Consider the following 25,288-nt stretch of genomic DNA (forward strand, 5'->3'; position numbering starts at 1 on the left):
CAAATTAACGGGGGCCAAAATAACGAGGTTTTACTGCATATAACTTTTCATAATCTCTTGTTTGTAGAACACCACATATTCAAAACCTCAATGTAACAAAGTGTGTGCATATGATTTCAATATAACGAAATTTCACTGCCACCACAAAGGAATGCCGAGACAATAAATCGAAACTTCCACGGACGCAGATGATCAAATGATTGAATTACAAGTGGCTGCTTGCAAACGCACCTCTAAAATTGCGCGACAAGAGTGACCACCAAAGTGTAGGCACATCATGTTCCACTAAACGCGGTAAGGTCCTATTGTGAACATGCACTGTGTGCATTAGGTGCGAGTAAATGTGTGAAGGTGAGACTAGAAAGATGGTGGCTTCACAAATGCCGCCTTCCTACGTGAGCATAGGGAAAGAGGGTGATGGGAGCGAGTTCGCGGTAACGTGATCAAGCACATGTGAAGGGGCGGGGTAATTCGGCGCACATCTAGGCCGTAAAAGGTGTAAGCGCTGCTGAGCGCATATGCAGCAGCGCACCATGCTTCAGAGCTAAAGTGTCGCGTGTGCAAAGAGTGTGCAAAGGCGGGGCGTGCCAAGATGGTGCGGCATCATGTAAGCTGTCTTCCTGTGCGTTTAGTAGATTGCATAATCTTGAGTTTCAGTGACCCGTTGAAGTGAGAGGCACACTAATCATTTGCTCTGCATTGCCGGTGCTTTTCATGATAGTGTTGTTCCAGTGCAGATAACGCTATCAGCCGCGAGGTCAGAGTGCATGGCTGGCTTCGCTTCATTCGTACTGCCAATGTGAACATATAGTCGACGTGGTATGCAGCCATATCATTCGTTGCCGACTGCTGAATTCATCAAAATGAATTGCTTTCTCATTCAAACTTGCTTTCTTCGATTGCCCGATAGTTCGGAAAATTCTGTGGCCGCTTTCCATGCAAAAAAAAATTGATTGGGGACTGTACTTATTTGCATAAATGGTTGAGTTTCAATACAACGAAATTTTGATATAACGAAGCAAATCGCCAATTTTACCGACTTTGCTTTATTGAGGTTTAACTGTAGATTGAAAAACACATAAAACATTATGGGCACCACATACTAGGAAGTTTATTGCAGAAAAAAACAGTGCTTCTATAACAATCCTTCATGCACATACTTGAAACCAAAAAAGTGAGCATGTGTAGATTGAAAAATATTATTTGCCATTCTCTAGAAATAGTATTTCTTTGTCCAACAGGGCATGCGATGGCACACTTATCCTCAGCTTTCCTAATGTGAACTGCCTCGGGAATCTCAGCTTACTTTCTGCCTTATTTGAACTTGGTTCCATTGAACAAAGGCATGAATGAGCACACTTTGCAATCAGCTACAAATAATATAGTGTAACAATGGATATTTAAACACCACTTTTTTGTACAGTGCCTGTATCAGCCACAGACAGGCAGTGAGTGCCTTCAAAGAGGTGGGGAAAGTCATGTAAGGCCAGGGCAACGTTATCTGTTGTTATGGAATCGAAAGTGCTAGGGATTCAGCCAGTTCCAGACCTAAAATGTGCTGGCTCCGTTTCACAACAAAGTCTGCGAGGCACCAATGTTCGTTGACTACTTTAATTGTCACTCTGCACTGCAGGATTGCATTTCCGCTGTAGGACGGCAAAATGGAATTAATTGGCCTCGGGCGTGGCTTCGTTTGGAATCTGTTTGCTGACATAGATTGGTTTAAGAGTCCAGTGTCCATCTTCAACGCAGCCTGTTGTTCTCCAACTGGGGCCTTAACAATCCAGTCCATTTTATGAAATCCGCATATGGTGGAAGTCCAAGATTTCGAAATCGCCGTTTTCGTGTTGCACTTTGTTAACTTCATGCTCTCTGCAGCAAACCGCAAAATGATTTCGGGCTCCACAAGCACGACAAATTTTGCCAAAGGCGAGACACTTCCTTGGCTCGTGTCTTCCATTGCACTTGGAGTACTGTAATGTCTTTTACAGACCTTGGCTTCAGTGTCGGTAGACTTTTTTTGGTAGTGTCCACTTTTTTTTCCTTACTTTGCCATGCTTCGTTTTGTTTGCTTGCAACCTCTGTGGCATTCCAGATTTGTGCTGCCTTTTAGAGTGTCAAATTCTTTTCTCAGCATTTTTTTTACTTAGTTTACAGTTCCAAGTACCACACACGATTCAGTCGTGAATCATCGATTCGAAAGGCAGGCAGACGTTTCAATACCTTGCTTGCTCAGGTCTCGTATGAAGTGCTCCGCTGGTTCAACTTCATCTTGCGTTCTTGTTCTGAAGACTTTTCTTTTGCTGCTCTGTGCAGTACTCTTCAAATTTTTTTACCACAGTCTTTTGTAGTCTTGGTTGTTTTTGCCTTTAGAAAACGTAAAGTTACTGAAGACCTCCAGTGCATCATCCCCAGCAGCAGTTAGGAACTTGGTGGTTTCTGTCAGCGGTTATTTTGCTTGCTCTGTTGCTTGTACGTACAGTTCGAACTTTTGCTTGAAGAGCTCTCACTTCTTAACATTTCCTGTTAGATGAAGTTGGTCTGGTGGCTTCAGTAGTTCCACGATTGTTGGTATGGTAGCTGCTTCCTCCACCATGGATCCCACTTTTGATGCCATGCATCAGCTACAGACAGGCTGAGACAGTTACCGATGAATCCGGGAGCAGCAGTGCAGCTGCAAGTGTTAGTGCTTATATAGGGCCTCACTGGTCGATACGTGTCACGTGCCATGGTCGGCATGACCTAGTACGGTACAAGTCCGCTGCATCGTGCTACAACTGACTGTCTCTAGCATGTCAGCGGATCAATTTTGTTTCGCTTGTCATCTCGGCAGTTTTTTCTGAAACAGTTTCAACTGCTGTATGATCTTTCCCTTAATTACATGGACCGCTTCAGCATCAGAAATTCTTTCAAGTCCTTTAAATTCTTTGCATGGCATTTCTCTAAAAATAACAAAGAAAAAATATCACCGCCCAGGCACTCTGTGCAGATGGTTAACCAGCGAAGCTGAGCCATGCGGCTCCGGTGTTTATCATGGGGTTAATCTCAACACCTAATTGAATGATGGCTTGATAGGCTCCTAGATCCTTGGTACGCAGTTGCTGCTTGCAGTCGGCTGCATGAATATGTTCTTGTGCTCGGGCTGCAGCATTGAGACGGCGTAGACGAGCTCGTTCCCGGTTCTGCTCGCAGCGTTGATGATCGAAAACTGCCGGCTTCTGAGGAGTATGTATGACGTGTGGCCTAGCCATTTCACCCAGCCTACCTATTTCGGAGTCGGAAGGAAACTGCTGCGTGTGCACTTGGCCGTGACGGAGAGTGAGGGCGTCACTAGTGGTGCAGCCAATTGCGTGCCTCTCTTTCTCTTTTTTTTTCCCCCTGCGTGGTCATGGGGTTGCGCCGGAGTAGTTTTTGGTGTACAGGCGACGAACAGACAAATTTGTTAGCCATATACAGCTTTGCCATAAAAAATAAACACTATCCACAGCTTTAGGGACTTCACTCGATTTTTGCATGGGTAAGCGAAGAATGGGGTGCAGTGAGGAGAGCTGTGACTTGCACTATCCAGCCAATTTCGTGGCTCGCAAGCAAGTCGCAGCACGGCATGTTCAAAAGCTCAGGGGGTCATGCCACCACCCTTATGACAATTCAGCATGTAACAATAATGTTGGGGATTGTGTGCTGCTCAGCATAGTCGATGGGTCCCTCTGCTTTCAGGAAAGTTTCTCGAACAAAAAGTGCCCACTTTCAAAGACTTTTGCTACAGGCAGTAGCACACAATGCCTAACAAACTTTTCAAGCACTTGTCGAGTGCGAGACCTATGCACAAAACAAGCCAGACCACCCGTGTTACTGCAGAAATGACATCTTTTCTGCACCACCCAGTCAACACCGCCAGGTCGTGCCACTTAAAGCACCAGCCCGTCTGCCCCATTGCACTGAGCTTGCACAAGAACACTGAGAGCAGAGCACCTGGGAAATATTTTGAGCTTTTCTTATACACAAAAAAGAAGGAGACCTGTGCATCACGATGCTGCCACTGTTGTGACATGAACAAGAAATATTGTAGTATCTGTTTCAATAGCCTGATATTCCCAACCCACATTTTCTTTCCTTCAACGGCTGTATAAATTGCCAGAAGTAATATAAACTTTGTATGGTCTTTGCAGTTTCGCACCCCTCATCGGCTGATCCTGTCAGGCTCACCGATCCAGAACAGCCTGCGGGAACTGTGGTCTCTGCTGGACTTTGTCTTTCCAGGCAAGCTGGGCACCCTGCCGGTCTTCATGCAAGAGTTTGCTGTCCCCATCACACAGGGTGGCTACTCAAATGCCTCGGACGTCCAGGCAAGTTTTCTCTTCCTTTTCTGCTGCAGGTGAGCACCCAATAAAACATCTTGCCACCACTGTGAGCTAAAGCATGCCAAAAACAGCAGCATTTCTTGCATATCCACCTAACGAGCCACTTAGCCCTCCTTCTGTGCTTCCTTCTGTGATGCACTTCTTGGCCAGCACTTCTTGGCCAGTTTGTAGATTGTAGGTATTCGACTGATGATTGTCAGTGGCTTTGCAATCTCCAAAGGTTTCGACGTCCAGCATGCAGATGCCCGTCTGAACCTTTGAAGTGCTGTGCGCGAGTCTAGACTGCAACCCTGGCGCATTTCCGAAGTCGTCGTCATCATCATCATCATCATCATCATCATCAGCCTGGTTACGCCCACTGCAGGGCAAAGGCCTCTCCCATAATTCTCCAACAACCCCACTCATGCACTAATTGTGGCCATGTCGTCCCTGCAAACTTCTTAATCTCATCCGCCCACCTAACTTTCTGCCGCCCCCTGCTACGCTTCCCTTCCCTTGGAATCCAGTCAGTAACCCTTAATGGCCATCGGTTAATCTTCCCTCCTCGCGACATGTCCTGCCCATGCCCATTTCTTTTTCTTGATTTCAACTAAGATGTCATTAACTCGCGTTTGTTCCCTCACCCAATCTGCTCTTTTCTTATCCCTTAACGTTACACCCATCATTCTTCTTTCCATAGCTCGTTGCGTCGTCCTCAATTTAAGTAGAACCCTTTTCGTAAGCCTCCAGGTTTCTGCCCAGTAAGTGGGTACTGGTAAGACACGGCTATTATACACATTTCTCTTGAGGGATAATGGCAACCTGTTGTTCATGATCTGAGAATGCCTGCCAAACGCACCCCTGCTTGTTCTTATTCTTCTGATAATTTATGTCTCATGATCTGGATCCGCCGTCACTACCTGCTCTATGTAGATGTATTCCCTTACCACTTCCAGTGCCTCGCTACCTATTGTAAACTGCTGTTCTCTTCCGAGACTGTTCCGAGACTGTGATTGAGGCAACCTCAATTTTGGGCCCCGACGAATGAAGGCTGCACCTGAACGCGTGAAGACCAAACCTGAGGTGATGCCTTACATTCATAAGGTTTCACACAACCTCAAAAAGGTGGCCAGCAGGCACAACGTGCCGCTTGTTTTTTCTGCGCCAAACAAGTTGGCGAGGCTGCGCCCCCGCATCTGCGGTGAAGGTCAGCGCGGTTGCAAAAAGCAGCATGAAGATGTCTTCGTCAGGTGTGCCCTAGGAGTGGTATACCTTATTCCCCTGTCTTGCGGCAAGTGCTACATCGGGCAGACGGGGCGTTGCCTCAATGACCACTTAAGGGAACACTCTCAAAACATAACAAAACAAGACAAACTTGCAAATTTAGTTTCGCATGTGATGGTTTGCGAGTGCGTGCCACGGTTTAAAGAAGCAAAGGTTCTGGGCAGAAGTGCAAGTGCAAAAGCTAGAGTTTTGCTGGAAGCTTTCCACATACAAAAAAAGGCGGGTCTGTGCATCAGCAATGCTTCAATAAATTTGTACTCGGCTGAGCGCACACTTCTGGGGAAATTTAAAAACCATAACAGTATGGCTTGTCTTCAATTGGTCATGTGTTCACTTCTTGCTGCTCGGGAGTTTTATCATCTCGCTTCGCGTGCATGACATTGTTTTCGATATGGCGATAAAGAAGGCTGGTGTAGTTCGGTTGTGCGCATGTATTGTGATTCTTTCAAATATAGAATTTTTTTGAAAAATAAACTAGTTGTCAGTAGCGTTTCTTCGTCGTCGTGTCGTCTTTTCATCGTGTGTCCGTTCCTTTTTAGCTCTACCATCAGTTTTAAAGAATTACTCGAATGTTATTGTTAATTCTATCTGTTGAATTTCATTCAACAGATGGTTGTATGTGCTCGCCGAACCTTGTGCAATCAGATTGTATGAGTGACCCAAATTTTGTAGTGCTTTCTTGAAGGCACGCGAGCACAAGTGATTATGTTAGAACTTTCAACGAGTCATGTATAAAAGCCAACACGCTTGACCCGCAGATCAGCTTTTCCACGATTGCAGATTGTGTTCGTTGCTATCGTTGTGATTTGAATGTCATGCACTTTTAGGGTCACAAGTTCACTCAACGAACTTGTTTCATCATTCACAGTTCTGGTACTGTGTTCTTGTCTGTCACTACAACGGGATATCTGGTGGAGGTGTGGGGTAGTGAATTGGCCAACAAAAGAAGAGCTGACGACATGACGTACCATCCACAGGTATGTCATGGACATACCTTTCGATGAGGTGTCCTCCAGCTATACAAATCTAGACAGCTGTAGGACACCTCATAACTCTGAGCATAATCTGCACGGCAAGAGTTACAGTTTATGACTGGACTTATCCTGCGACCCGCAACAATGCTCACGAGATGCAATTCTCGGCATGGGCTTCCTGAGCCAACATGGCGCTGTCATCCACTTAAAGTGCTATTTGATAACTCTGTCCACTGATCAAGCTGAAGAGGACACTCAGTCAGCGTTTCCTAAGTGTACTTGAAGATCAAGTCAGCATTTTGCATCATGCCAGCATCATGATTTTTGTCGTTGCAGAAGTACCTGGAGATGTTGAAGTCATCGTTGAGAACGACAAACAGCTGCTGCTCAATCGTGAAATTGGCGTTGCAAGGGGTATTGCCCAGTTACGCCAAGGAAAATTTTATGTAACGGTGGCAAACTTCAGCCAGGAATTTAAACACCTGAACAAGGGCACGAAGACCGCACATATACAGCAGTCAGCGACGCACTTGTCCTCTCGGATTCCGTTGAAGCTATAATGACGATGCATAAACCTGAACCACTTTCTGATATTAATCCATGTCTTCCCAGCCATAAGCAAGAACAGCTCAAGGGTCTCCTCTAGCAATACAAGGACTACTTTTCATCATCATCAAGGATTCAACAAACATCAGTTGCTAAGCATTGCATAATATTGAAGAATCCACTCGACCACTCCGTCAAGGCCCGTACCAAGTTTTGACAAGAGAGCGACATATCATTAACCGACAAGTCAACGAAATGCTGCGTTACAAAATCATCCCGCTGTCGAATAGCCCACGGACATCTCCTGTGATCTTAGTGAAGAAGAAAGATGGAACTCTCCGGTTTTGCATCAATTATTGTCACCTGAACAAAGTCGCAAAGAAAGACGTGTTCCCACTACCATGGAGAGATGACACACTGGACTGACTCTGGAACGCACATTATTTTTCGTCGATGGTCATCAAGACGGACTACTGGCAAATCAAAGTTGACGAGAGATATACTGCCTTTAACACACCAGGCCGTATAAAGTTGTAAACGTTCAGTTACTAACTAAATTAACAAGCATGGTGTCATGTGCGCATTGGTAAACATGAATACATCACGCTCGATGACTGCGGAAAGTTGCTGTCAAAACGTTGGAGTGAGGAAGTATGGCAGCAGCAGCGAGCGAATTGACCTTTGTGCGGTCTCTCGCTTCAACATGAACTAAATGTCGAAAGCACAGTGCATACCGTATTTACACGATTGTAAGTAGACTTGAATGTAAGTTGACCTCCCATATATCGCGTGTGACAGGGAAAAAAAAAAAAGAGCATACCCGAGGGCGCATTCCATAATGAAAATTTATCAGTAGCTGGCATGGTCACTGGACTACTCTTCTTCACTTTTGCTGTCGTCCTCACTGGTGCTGCCATCGTCATCGCTGCTAAGCTTAGTCCCACAGCGCGCCGTTGTCCAGTGAAATTTCACATTTGGCAAACAACTGCACCATGACATATTGTGGAACAGCAGCCCACACCGAATGCGCCCAACCACATGCACCCGTCAGGGAGGCTCTTTTGACAGGTCCTGTTGGCGTAAGTTCATGGTCTTTTGGCACCAGCCACTCGTATTCACGGCGGAGCAGGTCCTTAAAAGATGAAGATCCGGGCTTGTTTCATGACCATGTTGCACTTCAATGGCAGGGAGCTATCATGCATTTCAGTGACATACGCCGCAAGCTTGGCCTGCAGCTCCGGAAAGTGTCCCAACTTCGGCCCGTGGGAAATTCTTTGCTTGTCGTCACAGGTGAAAATTTTGCTTTGCTGCAGTCGCCACTCTCGCACCACCCATTCAGAAACATCGAACTTGCGGCTCGTTGCGCAGTGATTTGTTTCTTCAGTGTAAAGGTTGGCAGCCCTCTTGAACGCTGCTGTGAACGAGTGCCGAATGTTTAGTGGGCCTGGAGCACTGATGACGACTGAGAAAGCATGGAAGTAGCGCCTAGCCGGCAGTCAAGTCGAACGCGTCAAACTAAGAACTACAGGTAAAGAAAAATGCATGAGCGGTGTCTGCTCTTCCATGAACTATCGGTACTCCCTGCAAGGGCCGCCGTTCTGAGGGTGCCGCTGTGAATGGAACAGTGGCACTTCCATCAACTGTCGACACCCCTCCATGAGTGTTGTGTGCACTGTAAAAAACTTCTAAAAATTTTGAAAAACCCTTCTGAAAAGTGAACAAATGTATGGAGATAGCTAAAAGCTACAGGTAGGGCCATAGAGCAAACGTAAAATTGTAACTACGTTTTAGTTTCCCTGATATCTCGTTGGTCTCGCTTTTTTGGCAGGGCCATGTTTTGGTTTAGATTGTAAGTCTACCCCCCCCCCCCCTTCAGATTTTCAAATTTTAATATATAGATCAACTTCATATAGATCAATATATAGATCTTCAATATATAGATCAAAGGTGATCTCTACACTGTATTTTGTCGCTTCCAGCGACAAAATACAGTGTAGAGATCACCTTTGCCAGAAGCTCCGCCAGTGTGCTGCAGTTCTACCTGGGAACATTGACCTGTTCTCATTATGGCATTGACTACTAGAAAGTGGGGGGGATGGGGGGCAGAAACATGTGATCACACCATGAATTGACTGTGTAGTCCATCCACTGCGTATGTTTTTCTTCTTTTAAAGTCATTGCACATGTGCTGATAAGCAACTCACCATGCCTACGTAAACTCGTGTATTGCATTCGATAATGTAATCTTGTAAGAGTTGCTACTGCTGTGTCCACATCGGTTATTACACTCTGGCCTAGTGACATCAAAAAAGACAACACCAAGAACATCACCAATACTTTATTCTCAGCATGAGATGAGACAAGGCAAAGGTTGATTTTACCATTAACTTTTGCTGTCACAGCAAAGAGCAAGTGGCAAGAACAAATTCAGATTGAAGGGAGCGGATTAGTTGCTGCCATGCACAAATATTTGATAACTGGTGGAAGCTGCTGCGTGGGCTGCCAGGCAGCAAGCAATCTTTTCTGGCTGAGTAGAAAACCAGGGATGCAACAAGCAGCAGTGACTGATTGCCCTCTGCAACTGCAATACCAGTCGATTGTTGCTGTGGCTCTAACATTGCATGCATGTGGTTGAGCCTTTACGCAGATGGTATTTTGACGTGACATGTCTTAAAAATCGGCCAGAAGGGGTTGCTTGTTAAAACCGCATGTAACGAAAACATGTTATGCCATTATCACTTCTTATCTTTCAACTCTACAAGCCACACACTTTACTTAGGTATCGTTGTGCAGAGGAAAGAAGCCATTATTCAGTCATGTGTGTCACATGCACAGATGTATTTATTTATTTATTTATTTATTGTCATACCCTCAGGGCCCAATGGGCATTACAGAGGAGGTGGGTACATGGTTTACAAACAAAAAGAATTCAAGCGTATAACACAAGGACAAGATAAACAGACAGTAAGAGCAGCAAAATAAAATAAAAAATAAAGAGCAAAATTCCAGTCATTTTAAAAGATGGTGCTGTTGTCCTGTCCCACATGACATACTTGGAGCAAAATTTAACGTTGCAGGAAGCGTACAGAGTGGCATGGCTTGGCAATAGTTTTGTCCATGCGAGCATGAATGGTCAACTTTAAGAGAGCTCACTATGCCATATTAGGTATAATTTGTCAAAGTCAAATGGGCACTCATCAGGAGTTATAAGGCCTACACGTGTGCTATTTGCTTCAGAAATTTTATGTTTGCTAAGCTGGCAAGCCCCCCTCGCGTTTGACAAGTATGGTCCAGAAATGGTGTGAACATACATGGGCAGCAACATACCAAACCCTTTGGACATGGCAGAATGTGTCCGTTTTCATAGAGTGCTAGTGCAGGAGCCGCAACCATGTTATGAAAGCCACGAGTTGAAGCGGCGCAGAGCAGCCTTAGGCAGTGCCAGCAGGGGAATCATTTCTTTACCCCGAGCATTTTTTGCAAAACAAATGAGCCCATTACGAATAGGGAGTGAGCACGATTGCAGAATTGGACCATAAAATCTCCGATAGGTGCAACATACCGTACTTAATCAACTATAAAGCAGTCATGATTTATAAGGTGACGGCGTGGTTGGGTTACACGAGAAAAAGAACGTAAGCTTGCTATTACAAGGTGATATAGAGTAACCGATGGACTCTATATGCTTCTACGAGTAGTTTTCTCCCTCTTTCCCATCCCTTTCATGGTCTCTGTACACGTGCGCCGTTCGTAACTTGATTCCTTTGGGGCTCATCATGGAAAAGGTGCATAAGCTGCCACGATCGCCAATCATGTTGATCGGAACGTGCAGCTCGCTGCTGCACGAATGCGCGCGCGTGAGGTTCGTCAGCATTTCAAATCTACAACAGCCAATAGGAGTGTGCCCTGTGCCCCACGTGATTGCTGCACCCAATCACAATGCCGCATTTGTCTTTTTTTTGCTTGCGTTTGCTGCTTTATTTTTCTGCGGAGAAATGCGTTGCTCCAGCTATCTCTAGCTCTGATCTCTCCTCTTCATGGTGTTACCAAAATGGCGGCGCTGCATCAACAGATAGCTGGGCGATCTCCAGTGCGACGAGGCCTCTCGAAGCCCCACTTTTTTGCAATTTTTGAGGATAGCACTCTAGGAAAGTGCTGTTTTCTCGACTTCTACCACCTATCTTGCTTTAATATTTCACCACAATGTAAATAAAGGTTCATGGATCGCAAAAAATAAAGAAAGAAAGAAATAGAAAATTTTGAAAAATTGACCACTTCAACTGGCACGTCCCCCCTTAAGCATGCAAGCTTTCTAATCTGTGAATAGAAGTAACTTGTATATTTGTTTGTCACTTCTGTACCCTAGTGCCCATACATCTTCTGTACCTCACACAAGACGTTTCATGCACCCTACAATTAAGTTTGGCATCAAATTCAGGCCATTGCTTGTCCGTTGCTCCTGATGGCACCCTTCTTGGTCTGGGCTCCTGGCCCTCAATATTCCGTTCGTTGCCAGGCTACATGTTTCAGACAAGGCTCGCATCAACTTCACCTGTACAGGTTTATTTACACACATACATTTCCCCAACAACTTGCCGAGTCATCGACTCCAGCTCTTTGGTCACTCTCTTCTTTAAAAAAAAGACAGAGACAGAAAAGAAAAAAAAAGGAAGACATTTTAAGCAATTCGATTCACACGAGAATTGCACTTCTCTGCCCCCTCGGCAGCATCGGCCCGAACTCTACTAATCACAAGCAGTTTTACGAGCACATCACTGTCGCGAACCAATGGTTAGCTCAAATCAGCCCAAAAGTTTTGTTTGGGCCACTCCTATTGGTTCCCTTCGCTCTTTCTCGGTTTCCTGTGGTCACTCCTTACATTGTAGCTTCACTTCAAAGCAAACATAAACAAACCAGAATAAACAAACCATGAAAAAAAACTACAACAATAAAGTACACCAAGAAAAGCCCGGAAAAGCGTTTCCCCTCCATTTTTAGCATCCGCTTGTTACCCAGCCCGTGCCCTCAGGCAAGCTGCAAACTAGAATGCGCTCTGTTATAGCTTGAAAACAGGCAGTCACCTATGCTTTGTGATGAAGACTGCAAAGCAATGCGATTTCGATCTGCCTATTAGCCCCACAAGGAGTGCTGCCGGTGCACGCCTTTTTATAACTGAGGTTGAAAAGTGCGAACAAAACAAAAACACGAGAAAACAAATATCACGAGAAAACAAATATCACTGACAAGCACTGACGGCCAACTAGAAATTTACTTGAAATTCTCCAGGCATTTTATACGTTTTTCAGCATAGGCGTGCGTAGACCAGTCGCAAACACATCTGCAAATCAGCAACATCATAATGTTTCATCCAAAAAAGCTATTTCTTTTCCCGACAAGGCAAGAAAGGGAGTGCTTACACATTTATATGCTTCCTTTCTAATGTAATAAGCCTCTATTATTTCCTTTCCCTATGAATATTGTTTTTTCAAATATGGGAGTGCAGTGACACTTGTTACAATGTCTTGCTAAATAACTCCCACAGCCATTCTTTAGGTTACTGCTGTGCTGATGAGTTCTTTCATTGAAACACTGTCCCATTTGACCTATCCACTGTCCCGAAACACTGTCCGGTTTGAACCAACTAACCCTCATCAAGATCTTACTAATGGCTTTTTATCCTTTGTACAGCTTCCCCGACATCAAAAGGGGTGGGGGGGTAGAGGTTAAGAAACAGTGATGACCGGCAAGTGAAGCATTTGTCAGCACCCATTTGTCGTGTTTGTCGACTCGAAACATCCTGTACATGTGGTCAACGACCATCGGCTCGGCAACACCTGCCACCACCTCTAAACAACTTACCTTGCCAGCCAATAGGGCATGCACTTGCCAGGTCTGCACACATATAGAAACTTTTCTCTAAAGTCTCCCTATGCCCTTCTACATGTAAATAAATAAAAGATAGAAGTGAAGGTCTTCGAACTTAACACCTACTGTAGCTGCATCCCTGATATACCCTACCGGCTTTTCAATACATCAGCAATGGTGTCAAAGTGGAAGTGTATGGGATGTGTGCAAAGCTGGTCACGTGGTGTGTGTGTGTGTGTACACACACACACAAACACACAAACACACACACACGCACGCACACACACACACACAGAGAGAGAGAGAGAGATAGAGAGAGGAGAGCAACTGATGTTGGTCAGCTTAGAACCACTGTCACTTACACTTCGCTGCTTGAAGAGGCAGGATGTTTGTTGAGTGAGTTCCTGCACACAAGACTTTGCATTGGTGTGAACCTGTGTAAATCATGGATCCAGGACCTCAAGGAGGTGCAACTTAATGCATTTCTCTCACACCTCGTGCTAAATTTCTACAGAATTTTTTAATAAAGGTGCCAAGGATGAGCCAGGCTTGTCCATTCCATTTTAACGCTCTGGCAGAATCCATCTTCGGCCACTAGAGAGCCTAGCAAGCCTGTTCGGCAGAAAAGTAAAATGGTGGCGCCCAGTCACATTTACCGTGCTTGTTACAAAAGTGCAGTTTTCAATTTATTGAGTCATCAAGCTCTGATGATTAGCTTCTGCATAAATTCATTGACAGCATTGCAATAGCAGTGTTTTTTCACAATTGCAAACCCCTTTTCAGCAAATGTTTTGAAACTCTAAAATGTAGCATCTGTGGGTTGTGACAGCTGTGTAATGTCCCGTATATATACATGGTTCTTGTTATTTGGTATTTCCGGACACTAGTAGTGAATTTGCTCCCCACTTGCTGTAAGTGCCCCACTTGCTGTATATATTTAGAATCTTTGATTTGACTATTCTTATTAACAGGGTGTCTACCAATCAGGAAAACCAGGAAAACTGGGAATTCTCAGAGAATTAGAATAGTCTGGAAATACTCAGGGAAAACTCAAGGAATTCGTGCTTCTATCAGGAAAAATTTGCTGTAACTTTATTGAAAGGGAACAAAAGTCGTGTTAATGATGCTTCCAGTAACAGAGGAATCGCAAGGAATCGTCACGCCGTGTCATCGCCATGGGGTATTATTGCCAGAGTAGTTAACGACTGATTTTCCAGACGGCTGATTTTTCGGACATGCCCGATAATTTGCACAGTTTTGCGGCACCACCACGTACTCCATATAGTCAATGTATAGTGCCCTGACTGCAGGTCTTAAATGGCATTAATCAAAACCACCACAGTCGCCATATTTATTATCTCGCCGCCTCGAACCGGCACTCTCGCATGCAGATCCGCTGGCAGTCGTAGCCACCACCATGGCAACATTAGGCCTAGCTGCTTCTACGTTCGCTATTAAGCTTCTTGCCACGCGGTGCCGTGTTTTTCATTGAAAGAATTCGCCGCTGGCAGCAATGGCACCGAATCCGCCTTTGTAATTCTTGTGATTGGCTTCGGAGCTCGCAGAGCACAGCGCGTTGCGTAATGCCAGTTTCCGAAAGTTAGCTTAGCCTCAGTACAGCAATTTTAGGCGGTGAAGCATAACAAGCATGGAAAGGGACAATAGTCACGGGACACAGTATTTATTCCTTAATTATACACATGTGCACCCCCGTCCCCTGTCACAGTACGAGCACCGATATGCCTAACAGGTGTATTCGCAGGCCTTAAGAGCTTTTTTTGGATGTGCCTGTGGAACTTTTAGCCCTTAAGGGCAGTTAAAGCCATGCATTAATTTTGCGGACTGCCCGATTTTTCGGGTAATTTTGCGGAGCCCGAAAAATTGGATGTTGACTGTACAGCTGACCAAGAGGATGTTTCAAATGATCGATGGGGTGAATGCGTGGCAGAAAGAGGATGAGAACAGAAAGGATCGACGCACTCAGGAATTACCGGGAAAGGAAGCGTGCCGCCGCCTCTGCGTTGTCAGCTATTGTCACCAAACCTATTGCGATAAGTATCTTCACCTATCTATTTTACAGTGCATGGTGTGTTGTGCCATTGATAGCGCACTGCACGCTTTTAGTAGGCGCGATATGCCGCCGTTCCCTGCTGCAGGTGGCGTGATGTGGGTAATACCTGTCACTTCCGTGGCATCCTGCGTCGCCCAACAGCTCGATTTAGTTTCTGTTTTCTGATGCCCCCTTAAAACACTACGCAATAAAAAAACAACAAAACGCGTCTTGGGCCACCCGAGTACCACTAGCGCAACGCGCTTCAGCGTCTCGTGCTGCAACAATCCGTGCAACGCTTTGCATTACATAGATGTCAGCAATATTTGAGTCTGTCGAAATTTTTTTTAGTTACTTCAGGTCGTACGTTTTCCCGGTTAGTATGTTTTTCTCGCAGTTTTTTTCCCAAAAAGTATGAACGAGGTTGTACTGTACCCGTGGCAAGTGCTGTGTAGAGCAGTTGGGTAGATGCATGAGCAACCTGTCCCAAAATGTGTTACCCTTGCCTTGTGTCTCGTTTGTTATGTTCCATAATGAAGATATTGTCTCTCTGGAACACTTCACTTCACTTCACTTTCACTTTATTTCCTTAAAGACCGTCATGTGAGGGTATTAAATAAGGGGTGGGTCACAAATAGGTTAACAACAGAATACAGAAAAAAATTTTGAATGAGTTATACAAACAAAAATGATTATTGTGCTGCAAGCGCACGCATAATTTGGTTAAGGAACATAGATGGGCATGTGATGGCAGCAAGTTCTTGGGGAAGGCTGTTCCAGTCGCAAGCTGTCCGGGGGAAGAATGACGAAGAAAGAGTTTTTGTGCGCGCTCGTGGTTGAGATACCTGCTGCTGATTTCCGGTGCGAAGAGAGAAACGTGGTGGGGTAGGGAAGATGTAGGGTTCCTGTGACAGCTCGGAATAAGATAATTTATGAAATAAGCCCAAACTAGAAATGTGGCGACGAAGTGCAAGAGTAGGCAGATTGGACTGCGATTTCAGAGATGATATGCTGATATCAAAAGAGTACGAGGAATGAATGAATCTAGTTGCCCTGTTTTGAACTGATTCAAGTGAATTACCAAGGTATACTTGTTTCAGAGACCAGATGGGCGATGCGTATTCTAATTTTGATCGAACTAGTGATTTGTATGCGAGTAGCTTAACATCCAGGGGGGCAGAGTGGAGATGACGCTATATGGCTATTCCATGTAAGATCATGACTAAGATGAACACCGAGATATTTATATGATTGGACAGGGTCGATAGGAACGTTAGAGATAGTGTAGGGAAACAGGAGAGGATTACTGTGATGGTGGAAAAATATATATTTGCATTTCTTTATATTAAGTGTCATTAGCCAGTCGTTGCACCAGTTTTGTACCAGATTTAGGTTATCTTGTAGGGATTGTTGGTTAAAGGTGTCAGTAACTGTTTTGTAAATAGCGCAATCGTCGGCAAACATCGGAATATGGCAATCTAATTTCCGAGGTAGGTCGTTAATATAAATTAAAAACAAAAGAGGCCCTAGGACGGATCTTTGGGGCACCCCTGAGGAAACTGGTAATAAGTTAGACATTTGCTTATTAATGACGACTCATTGGGAGCGGTGAGTCAAGAATTCTTTTATCCATGCTAGTATGTCACAATGCAAATTTAGGCCGGAAAGTTTCAGAAATAGGCGGTTATGGAGTACCTTGTCAAATGCCTTAGCAAAGTCGAGGAAGATTGCGTCAGTTTGGAGGTTAGCGTCAAGGTTGACATGCAGGTCGTGAACGAAAATGGCTAGTTAGGTCTCACAGGAGTAACCTTTACGAAGTCCGTGCTGTGATGAATGAAAGAAATTATTTGAGTCCAGAAACTGCATTGTTAAAGAGTAAATGACGTGTTCCATGAGCTTGCAGGGTATGCTGGTAAGTGATATGGGGCGGTAGTTAAGTGATGAATCTTTTTTACCCGACTTGTGGACTGGGACGACCTTCCCTACTTTCCAGTCATGGGGTATGATACCTGTAGAAATGGACTGCGAGAATAGCAAGCATAAAAACTTGGCAGACATGTGGCGAGTATTTTTCAAGACCTTTGTGTTGATTTCATCAATGCCGGTAGATGAAGAAAGTTTTAACTTATCTATAAGAAGGGATATGCCGGTTTCTGAGAACGTAACGGCTGGCATTGCATTTGTGGGGTCACTGGCTGTCATGAGGGGTGGTGGTTTTTGTTCTTTACTGAATACAGATGCGAAGGCAGAATTAAACATGTTAGCGCACTCAACGTTCACTTCTTGCTGCTCGGGAGTTTTATCATCTCGCTTCGCGTGCATGACATTGTTTTCGATATGGCGATAAAGAAGGCTGGTGTAGTTCGGTTGTGCGCATGTATTGTGATTCTTTCAAATATAGAATTTTTTCGAAAAATAAACCAGTTGTCAGTAGCGTTTCTTCGTCGTCGTGTCGTCTTTTCATCGTGTGTCCGTTCCTTTTTAGCTCTACCATCAGTTTTAAAGAATTACTCGAATGTTATTGTTAATTCTATCTCTTGAATTTCATTCAACAGATGGTTGTATGTGCTCGCCGAACCTTGTGCAATCAGATTGTATGAGTGACCCAAATTTTGTAGTACTTTCTTGAAGGCACGCGAGCACCAGCGATTATGTTAGAACTTTCAACGAGTCATGTATAAAAGCCAACACTCTTGACCCGCAGATCAGCTTTTCCACGATTGCAGATTGTGTTCGTTGCTATCGTTGTGATTTGAATGTTATGCACTTTTACGGTCACAAGTTCACTCAACGAACTTGTTTCATCATTCACAGTTCTGGTACTGTGTTCTTGTCTGTCACTACAACGGGATATCTGGTGGAGGTGTGGGGTAGTGAATTGGCCAACAAAAGAAGAGCTGACGACATGACATACCATCCACAGGTATGTCATGGACATACCTTTCGATGAGGTGTCCTCCAGCTATACAAATCTAGACAGCTGTAGGACACCTCATAACTCTGAGCATAATCTGCATGGCAAGAGTTACAGTTTATGACTGGACTGAAATAGCATGTCCTGAATCGTCATTCAAGGTAACAACGCGCAATGATTGGGGGTTTAAAAGCTACAAGAATTTAGTCGGGTTATCTTTGAGTATGTTTGGCAAATCGATCTGGTAAAAGGAAGGTTTAGCATTTTTTACTGCGACCGAATACGCCTCTTCAGCAGCGTAATATTTTTCCCATGCGCAGTCTGTTCTGCTCAGCTTAGCACTATGGAAAAGGCGTTTCTTTTTATTTTCTAATCTTCCCAGAGTCTTGGTGAACCATGGCTTGTGGTGGTTAGCGCGGAAGCTGCATTTGGGGATAAATTTATTAGTCAATTCATTCATTTTATGTTTAAACATTGACCAGTTTGTGTGGATGTCTTGTTCGTCAAATGACCCCTGATATGGTGGAAAAAAGGCCTCCAATTCTGCGTTGAAGGCCTCATAGTTTCCTTTGTTGTACAGAGAAATTGTTTTTTGGCATGTTGCTTTTGTTATTGGGATGAAGTTAAAGCATGCATGAATGACTTTATGATTGCTGATTTCACGGAGATAAGTAATAGTGTTGAGGCTGTCGGGATGGCTAGATAGTATGAGGTCAAAAACACAACAGGCATTTTCTTGTGCACTGAAAAGGAGACCTATTTGCGTAAATTGGGATATGGTGAGCTTTTGGAATCAGCATATGGAGAAAATCAGCATAAGTTGCATTCCTTTACGCTTTATAGTGTTGCAGTACTTTCTCAATTCCCTTGGCACGTCGTAGGTGCAGACTGCGTACAGGTGTGCCAGTGCCCTGCGAGACACCATCAAGCCATACTTACTGCGCCGGATGAAGGAGGACGTGCGTACTAACCTGCAGCTGCCCGACAAGAATGAGCAGGTAGTTGATTCTGCTGCACTACTTTTGCTGACAGCAATGGTTCGTGGCATCCGGTTGCGTCATTTCCGACAGCAACTACTGCTCTTGAAACATGCACATTGTTTTTGTTTCATTTTTGATAAGTGCAGCTGCTCTTCCCTATGAGTCACTTTTATCTTTCATGGTGTTAATAGCAAGAGTTGCGCAAAATTCTTGTGCTGGTTTTGAGAGGAACTGTAGTCAACGTCAGTGTCTTTTCCATGGAAGGCACAGGACATAACACAGGAGAAAACGCACAGAACTGACTTGTTTAACAAGTTTTATTCACAAGCATAGAAAGAATACAGTAATACCCGTTAACTCAAAATCATAAAAACATAAAGAGAAAATTACATATTGATGAGCAGACTTTCTAGATACTCTAAATCATGGAAATATAAGCTGTTAGCTGTGCACAGACCACATAGACCTTTTTCAGAATTACAGTGGTAACTTCCTAGCGCAAGCTCAGTACACTAGCATCATTGTTCTCTGTAAATAATTTTTTGGTGATACAATAACTTTTGTGAGATTTCATGTGACTTTGCACCAGGCATGTTGTTGCTATGGGCAACATTGCTCCTGGCTGTGTTCCAAGATGGCGTGCTTGGCACTAAAAAGGTCATACTATTCACCCCAAAGCAAGGCTTGGAGCCTGTGCTATCCGAGGGATTCAGAACTCGTTTCAGACATGGAAAACAACTAACGCAGCTAATTTCTGTAGTGTAATCAATTGCACATAATTACACTCGCAAAAGCAAAACAACCACGGAAGAGCGCTGTTGTCATGCCTTTCAGACTCCCACGAATGAAGTGACTGTTTATGCTGCACGAGCGCTATTGCAAGCCACTGTTTCACCTGGGCTTATGGTATGGGCTCGCACAGTCGCCTTGTATGCTCGCTGCGTGTGGTTTGATTGTACCTGTTCAAGTGATCCAATTGTCTTGCTAAAGGACACGCATTCTAACAACATTGATGTGCCACTGACAGCATCCTGAATGAGAAGGGAGAAAAAGGCTAGACTCCCAGCTTATTGCTCTTGACATGAGAACCACCATGAAGTTGCACTGAGCAAGCAAGCCTGAGCACTAGAAAGGAAGAAAGGATAAGGGGGGAGTGCAGCATGACTGAAGACATCTGGCTTGTCTAGTGAACTTGGCACAATGGTATGCTGGGTGAAAAGCACAGGAAGCCGCGGTGCTCCGTGGCTTCTTAGGCAAAGTGGAAGGTGTGGAATAAGTAATTTCCCTTGGAAAAGATGCCCCAACAATCCCAGATGCATTGTGAGAAGTTTGGCGCAAGTCCTGTGTGATTTACATGTCTATGGGTAAAGTAGCAGCCGTTGTCAAGGGCGCAGGCCGTTCTGAGTGACCCAATTGATATGCCACAAGGTGTGCTTCAGACACCTTGTGGACACCTTGCAGACAGGCTGCCATTGGAATTTGAACCTGCCAATGCTTAATCACGGCCGCTCAATGGAACGCACTTGGTGCGGCCCGTCGCGTCGGCCGAGAGAGGTGTGACGCGCCTAGTTCCCATTGCCACCGCCGCAGCGCCACTGCTCCGGGACAGTTGCGGGGGAGAGCTGCGGTCTCCGCTTGGCGCGGCCGCGGGGTCAGCGCTTGATTTTTTCCAATACAGAGCTGTGTAGCGGTGTTTCACAAAATATGAATGGTAATGCCAACTGGCGATTTGCTACTGATAGCAGTACGTCAGAATCGCTGCAGTTTTCAGCGACAGTTTGTGTCGGACGTCACCTATGTTAGGTGCACTTCTTCGAGCGTTCACCTATTTTGTAACTCGCGTTCGGCACACACGAAGCCGGTTATCCGCTCTATTAACTGGTTAGGTTAATTATATATTAATTAATAATTCCATTTCAATTATCCATAATTTTAATTATTAATATTAATAATAATTAATAATTATTTGTTATTATTAACATTAATATAATAATTATAATTATATATTCGCTGGTTAGCATAAACATGCTCGTTTTAAGAAGTCCGAACTCTGGTCAGTCTGGTCCACAATTAGAGCCGATGATTAACGCCGGTTTACATTTCTGGACATGCCCCCTTCCCCAGAAATGCACAGCATTACAGTACAGCCGGTTCACGAGTATACGCGGGAAATATTTTGCAAATGGGCACTACTAGCCTACATCAATGGTCGGAAAGAAAATAAAACAACCAGAGGTCACTAGGTTGAGCCCAGTTTTTCTTTTCATTTCAAACTTCATGTACACAGAATCCGAAAGCTTCACAAGCGCAGAACTTTCCTCGAGAGAGGTTTGTGTGTAAGCAAAATTTTTCGCACTGTTGAATTCAGGTTACTAGCCCAGTTGGTCAACAATGGTCTTATGAGCTTGCTCAAAAATACTCTGCAAAGGTCCTCAGCATGGTTGCGATCCACTTTTTCACAAGTCAGTGCTCGACATTCTGTGAAATGAGGAAGTAGTGCTGACATCAAGGTGTTGCATAGCCTGGTGGTTCTTCTCACGTCTGAGCACTTCATGGCCTTGGTGACGAAGATGCATACAAGCTTACACAGGCCAACTGCTTCCATTGTTGGGTACCTTAGCCATCCTTGCTCAACGTTGCGGATCAATTCATAAATTGCTTCAGCGCTTTTTGAAGGAGGAGTTTGCAGGAATTACAAGCCACCTGAAGATGAGCATAACAATTTAGCTTGAAAAACGGTACTAAAAGAACATAATCTATTATATTCGTAATGAAATCAACCACAGGCATATTTCAGTATATATATATATATATGAATTAGTCACTTAAACAAAGGACAAAAGAACGCAAGCCTAATTCAATTTTTAAACTTGTAAAACAACTGTACCTTTTCCTCACATGCACGTGCAACGTAGCCGGCCAGGTATGCAATTGGCGCTAACTCTATGTCAGCTGCTGGCTCACTCCACATAGTGATGAATTCAAGCTCATTCGAGAGCTCCCTGGCTGCAGATGAGATGGCAGCTGGTAAGACACAAGTTTCACTATCCTGAATGGGAAGTTCAACAGCTGCTTTCGCGTCGGAGTCAATGGGAGCATTTGCTGTCTTCGCTGCTTGCAGAATTCCAAACTGCATAAAGAATGGCCAAATACGTAACTCCTCGCCTGTCTAATTTTTTTTTTACAGATGTTACCTTCAGCAGTTTTTCTTATGTAAACACTGCAGCCCGTGCGTCGACTCTGTCGTTTCCACCATTGAATTGTCTCAGGCTGCTGAAGAGCGACTCTACAGGATCGCTGTTAAGAGCTTGTGTCAGGACATAGCTGAAGCTGAAATACGAGAGATTCAGTTAAATAAATGCTATAGTATGGGCGTGGAAGACTTCACAGAGAAGACACTTACTTGACGTGATCCAGGAGGTACTCAATTAGTGTCACTGTTGATCTTGTAGTCAAGAGCGTAGCTTCGTATGTCTCCTTGGTGAGTTTTTGTTTGGGCTTGCCGCCTTGCAACTGAATGTCCTGAACATAGCACACAAAGTCCAACTCTAACCAAGACAATCTTTCGTCGTCAGATACATAGAATGGCTCTTCCTGCTGTTTCCATGGCTTCACTGAAGCGATGTTGTGTAGAGCATCACACTTTGCTATCATCCTCATAAAGGTGATTGTTGCAGAACAGTTTTGGAATTCAGACGCATCCAGGTGGCACTGTGAGTTTTCTTGAAGGTACTGGAGAGTGGCAATGACAGGTGGGGAGAATACTTGTGCGGCCCTGCGCCTTTTCATTTTTTCGAGGTTGTTTGGTTTAACATTAAGCCCGTGTAAGGAACCTTACGGGCTTAACGAGGATATGAGTTTGAATTTAGAAAAGTTTCTTGAGGTAGAATCCACCTCGAATGGCTTGCCCTTCATCTACCATTTCCCTTTCTAGGAAGTTGGTGCGGAGATTCTTGATTAAATGGTTTGGATCAAAGGACAGGAAGAGTGGATCACCTTCTCTGAATGGGTGAGGCACAGCGTGGGCAAGTGCACCATCCCCTGAAAGGGATCTGAATAGGGCAACATTAGTTTGATGGCTGTCCGTCACTATTCTGGCCACGTGAAAACCTATTTCTTCCACTGTTTTCATTACTTCCATAGTCATAGAATGAAGCTTGTCATTCTTTAGGCAGCGTGTGAAAAAATAACCAACTGGTATAATGTAAGGTGTCGACAACCCACTTAAAACAAAGCACAGCAGGCGATTTCCCACCTGAGGGACTGTTTTAGCATGCTCTGCAGAGCCGATGTCTACGAGGCCAAAAACCTTGTCAACATCCCGGTCATAGATTACTTTTTGTGCAATCGCCATTTCATCGATGATGAGTGAACAGAAAGCCTCTTGCGGCACACTGAGGCTTTCGTACTCAACACGAAGACGTTTTCTGATGAGGCATGTGACTCCAACTTCTCCTGTTGAATGACCCACATATTTTTGTAGTGTGGTACGACACGGTAGCTTGAAAAGGCTTCTCGAGCGAACATGCTCATACCCCTTGCTTGAGCACGCTTTCCATAACACACACTCTCTCAAGACAGGTTCATTGTACACTGATTTTTGCTTGCAACAATTAGCAACCTGATTTTTGATGAAGAGAGCTGTTTTGTCCCCGGCTTCGGATGATTTGATTACCTTCTTGAAATCTTGAATCTCCTTGTTCACTTCGTACCGTTGCAAACGCTCTCTTAATATGTCGTGCTCAGCTTGCAGCTTTTGTAGTGCTTTGCACTGACGGGCTATTTTCATTTTCAGCCTGTGCTCAGTCTTCTTTGCATCATCTATCACTCTCGCAATATCGAATGTTGTCTGACAAGCTTCTTAAACCAGCGCAGAATTATCACAGCCGACTTTTAATGCGGGCTGGCATACATTCTGAACTAACAAGGCACTTTCGCTAGCAACTTCTGTGCGTGCCTCTTGATCAAGTTCATTTCCACTCACATTTGGGCTCTGTTTTCTTTGAGCCGTGCAGTCAGCAGAGTAGTCAATTCGTGGCCTCTTCTTTCTTCTTTGCTCACTTTCTTTTTGCATGTATTGCAGGCAGTGCAGAAACACAGTCGGAACTGCTGTCGGATGCAGAATCTTCAGTTTCGTTTGTTTATTGTAGTCCGCGTCCGTAAAGTGCAGTGAGCATACCAGTGATTTATCACTTGGCTCCCACCTGGTGCCTTTCCCACCTGGCCCCTCCCGGGAAATGTTCTTCAACCATGCTGCCCGCCGTTGAGGATCGCACGGAAATTCATGATATCGGATCGTCGGATCTTTCCTTGTGTTGGTGCTGCACAGCAGCACACAGCAGTTGCGCGGCGTGACACTGTCTGTGCTAAAACATCTGTTCACACCGTACACGATCACACACGTGCGCAGATCCAGTAGGGCAGTCGTATATCATAAAGAAACCCGCCGCGACACGTGAGACCCACTGGCTCTGCGGCGCTCAGGCGCTCTTCCTCCTGCAAAGCGTCCAGGAGCAGTGGTGCCCCGACGGCGGAAACTGTAAACTAGCCCAGTAAAACCGGCGCGACGCGACGGGCCGCACCAAGTGCGTTTCCATTGAGCGGCCGTGGCTTAACGCTAGAACGTTATCTAGTGAGGCGAGTCTAGCAGCGCTATTGGAGGAATTAGAGGGCAGTAAATGCGATATAATAGGGCTCAGCGAAGTTAGGAGGACAAAAGAAGCATATACAGTGCTGAAAGGCGGGCACATCCTGGGCTACCGGGGCTTAGCGGAGAGATGAGAACTAGGAGTCGGACTCTTAATTAATAAGAATCTAGCTGGTAACATACAGGAATTCTGTAGCATTAACGAGAGGGTGGCAGGTCTCGTTGGGAAACTTAATAAGAGGTACAAAATGAAGGTCGTACAGGTCTACGCCCCTGCATCCAATCATGGTGACCAGGAAGTCGAAAGCTTCTATGAAGACGTGAAATCAGCGATGGGAAAAGTGAACACAAAACACACTATACTGATGGGCGACTTCAATGCCAGGGTAGGCGAGAATCAGGCTTGGGACAAATCAGTGGGGGAATATGGCATAGGCTCTAGGAATAGCAGAGGAGAGTTATTAGTAGAGTTTGCAGAACAGGATAATATGAGGATAATGAATACCTTCTTCCGCAAGCGGGATAGCCGAAAGGGGACATGGAAGAGCCCGAATGGCGAGACTAGAAATGAAATAGACTTTATACTCTGTGCTAACCCTGGCATCATACAAGATGTGAACATGCTCGGCAATGTGTGCTGCAGGGACCATAGGATGGTAAGAACTCGAATTAGCCTGGACTTGAGGAG

At 44.8% G+C, this 25,288-nt stretch overlaps 1 protein-coding gene across 4 annotated transcripts in view; it reads left to right on the forward strand.

Moving 5' to 3' along the window:
• Positions 1–25,288, forward strand: part of LOC139048620 (DNA excision repair protein ERCC-6-like) — a 374,291-nt gene that overhangs the window by 182,611 nt on the left and 166,392 nt on the right. For 3 of the 4 annotated variants that reach the window (XM_070523067.1, XM_070523068.1, XM_070523069.1), the window contains 2 exons: positions 4,170–4,346; positions 18,855–18,971. In XM_070523067.1, coding sequence (XP_070379168.1) covers positions 4,170–4,346; positions 18,855–18,971 — 294 coding nt within the window. The remainder of the gene's footprint in view (positions 1–4,169; positions 4,347–18,854; positions 18,972–25,288) is intronic. The other variant, XM_070523070.1, reaches the window with a different exon arrangement.

This window comes from Dermacentor albipictus, chromosome 8 (assembly GCF_038994185.2).
Source record: "Dermacentor albipictus isolate Rhodes 1998 colony chromosome 8, USDA_Dalb.pri_finalv2, whole genome shotgun sequence".
Taxonomy (NCBI): domain Eukaryota; kingdom Metazoa; phylum Arthropoda; class Arachnida; order Ixodida; family Ixodidae; genus Dermacentor; species Dermacentor albipictus.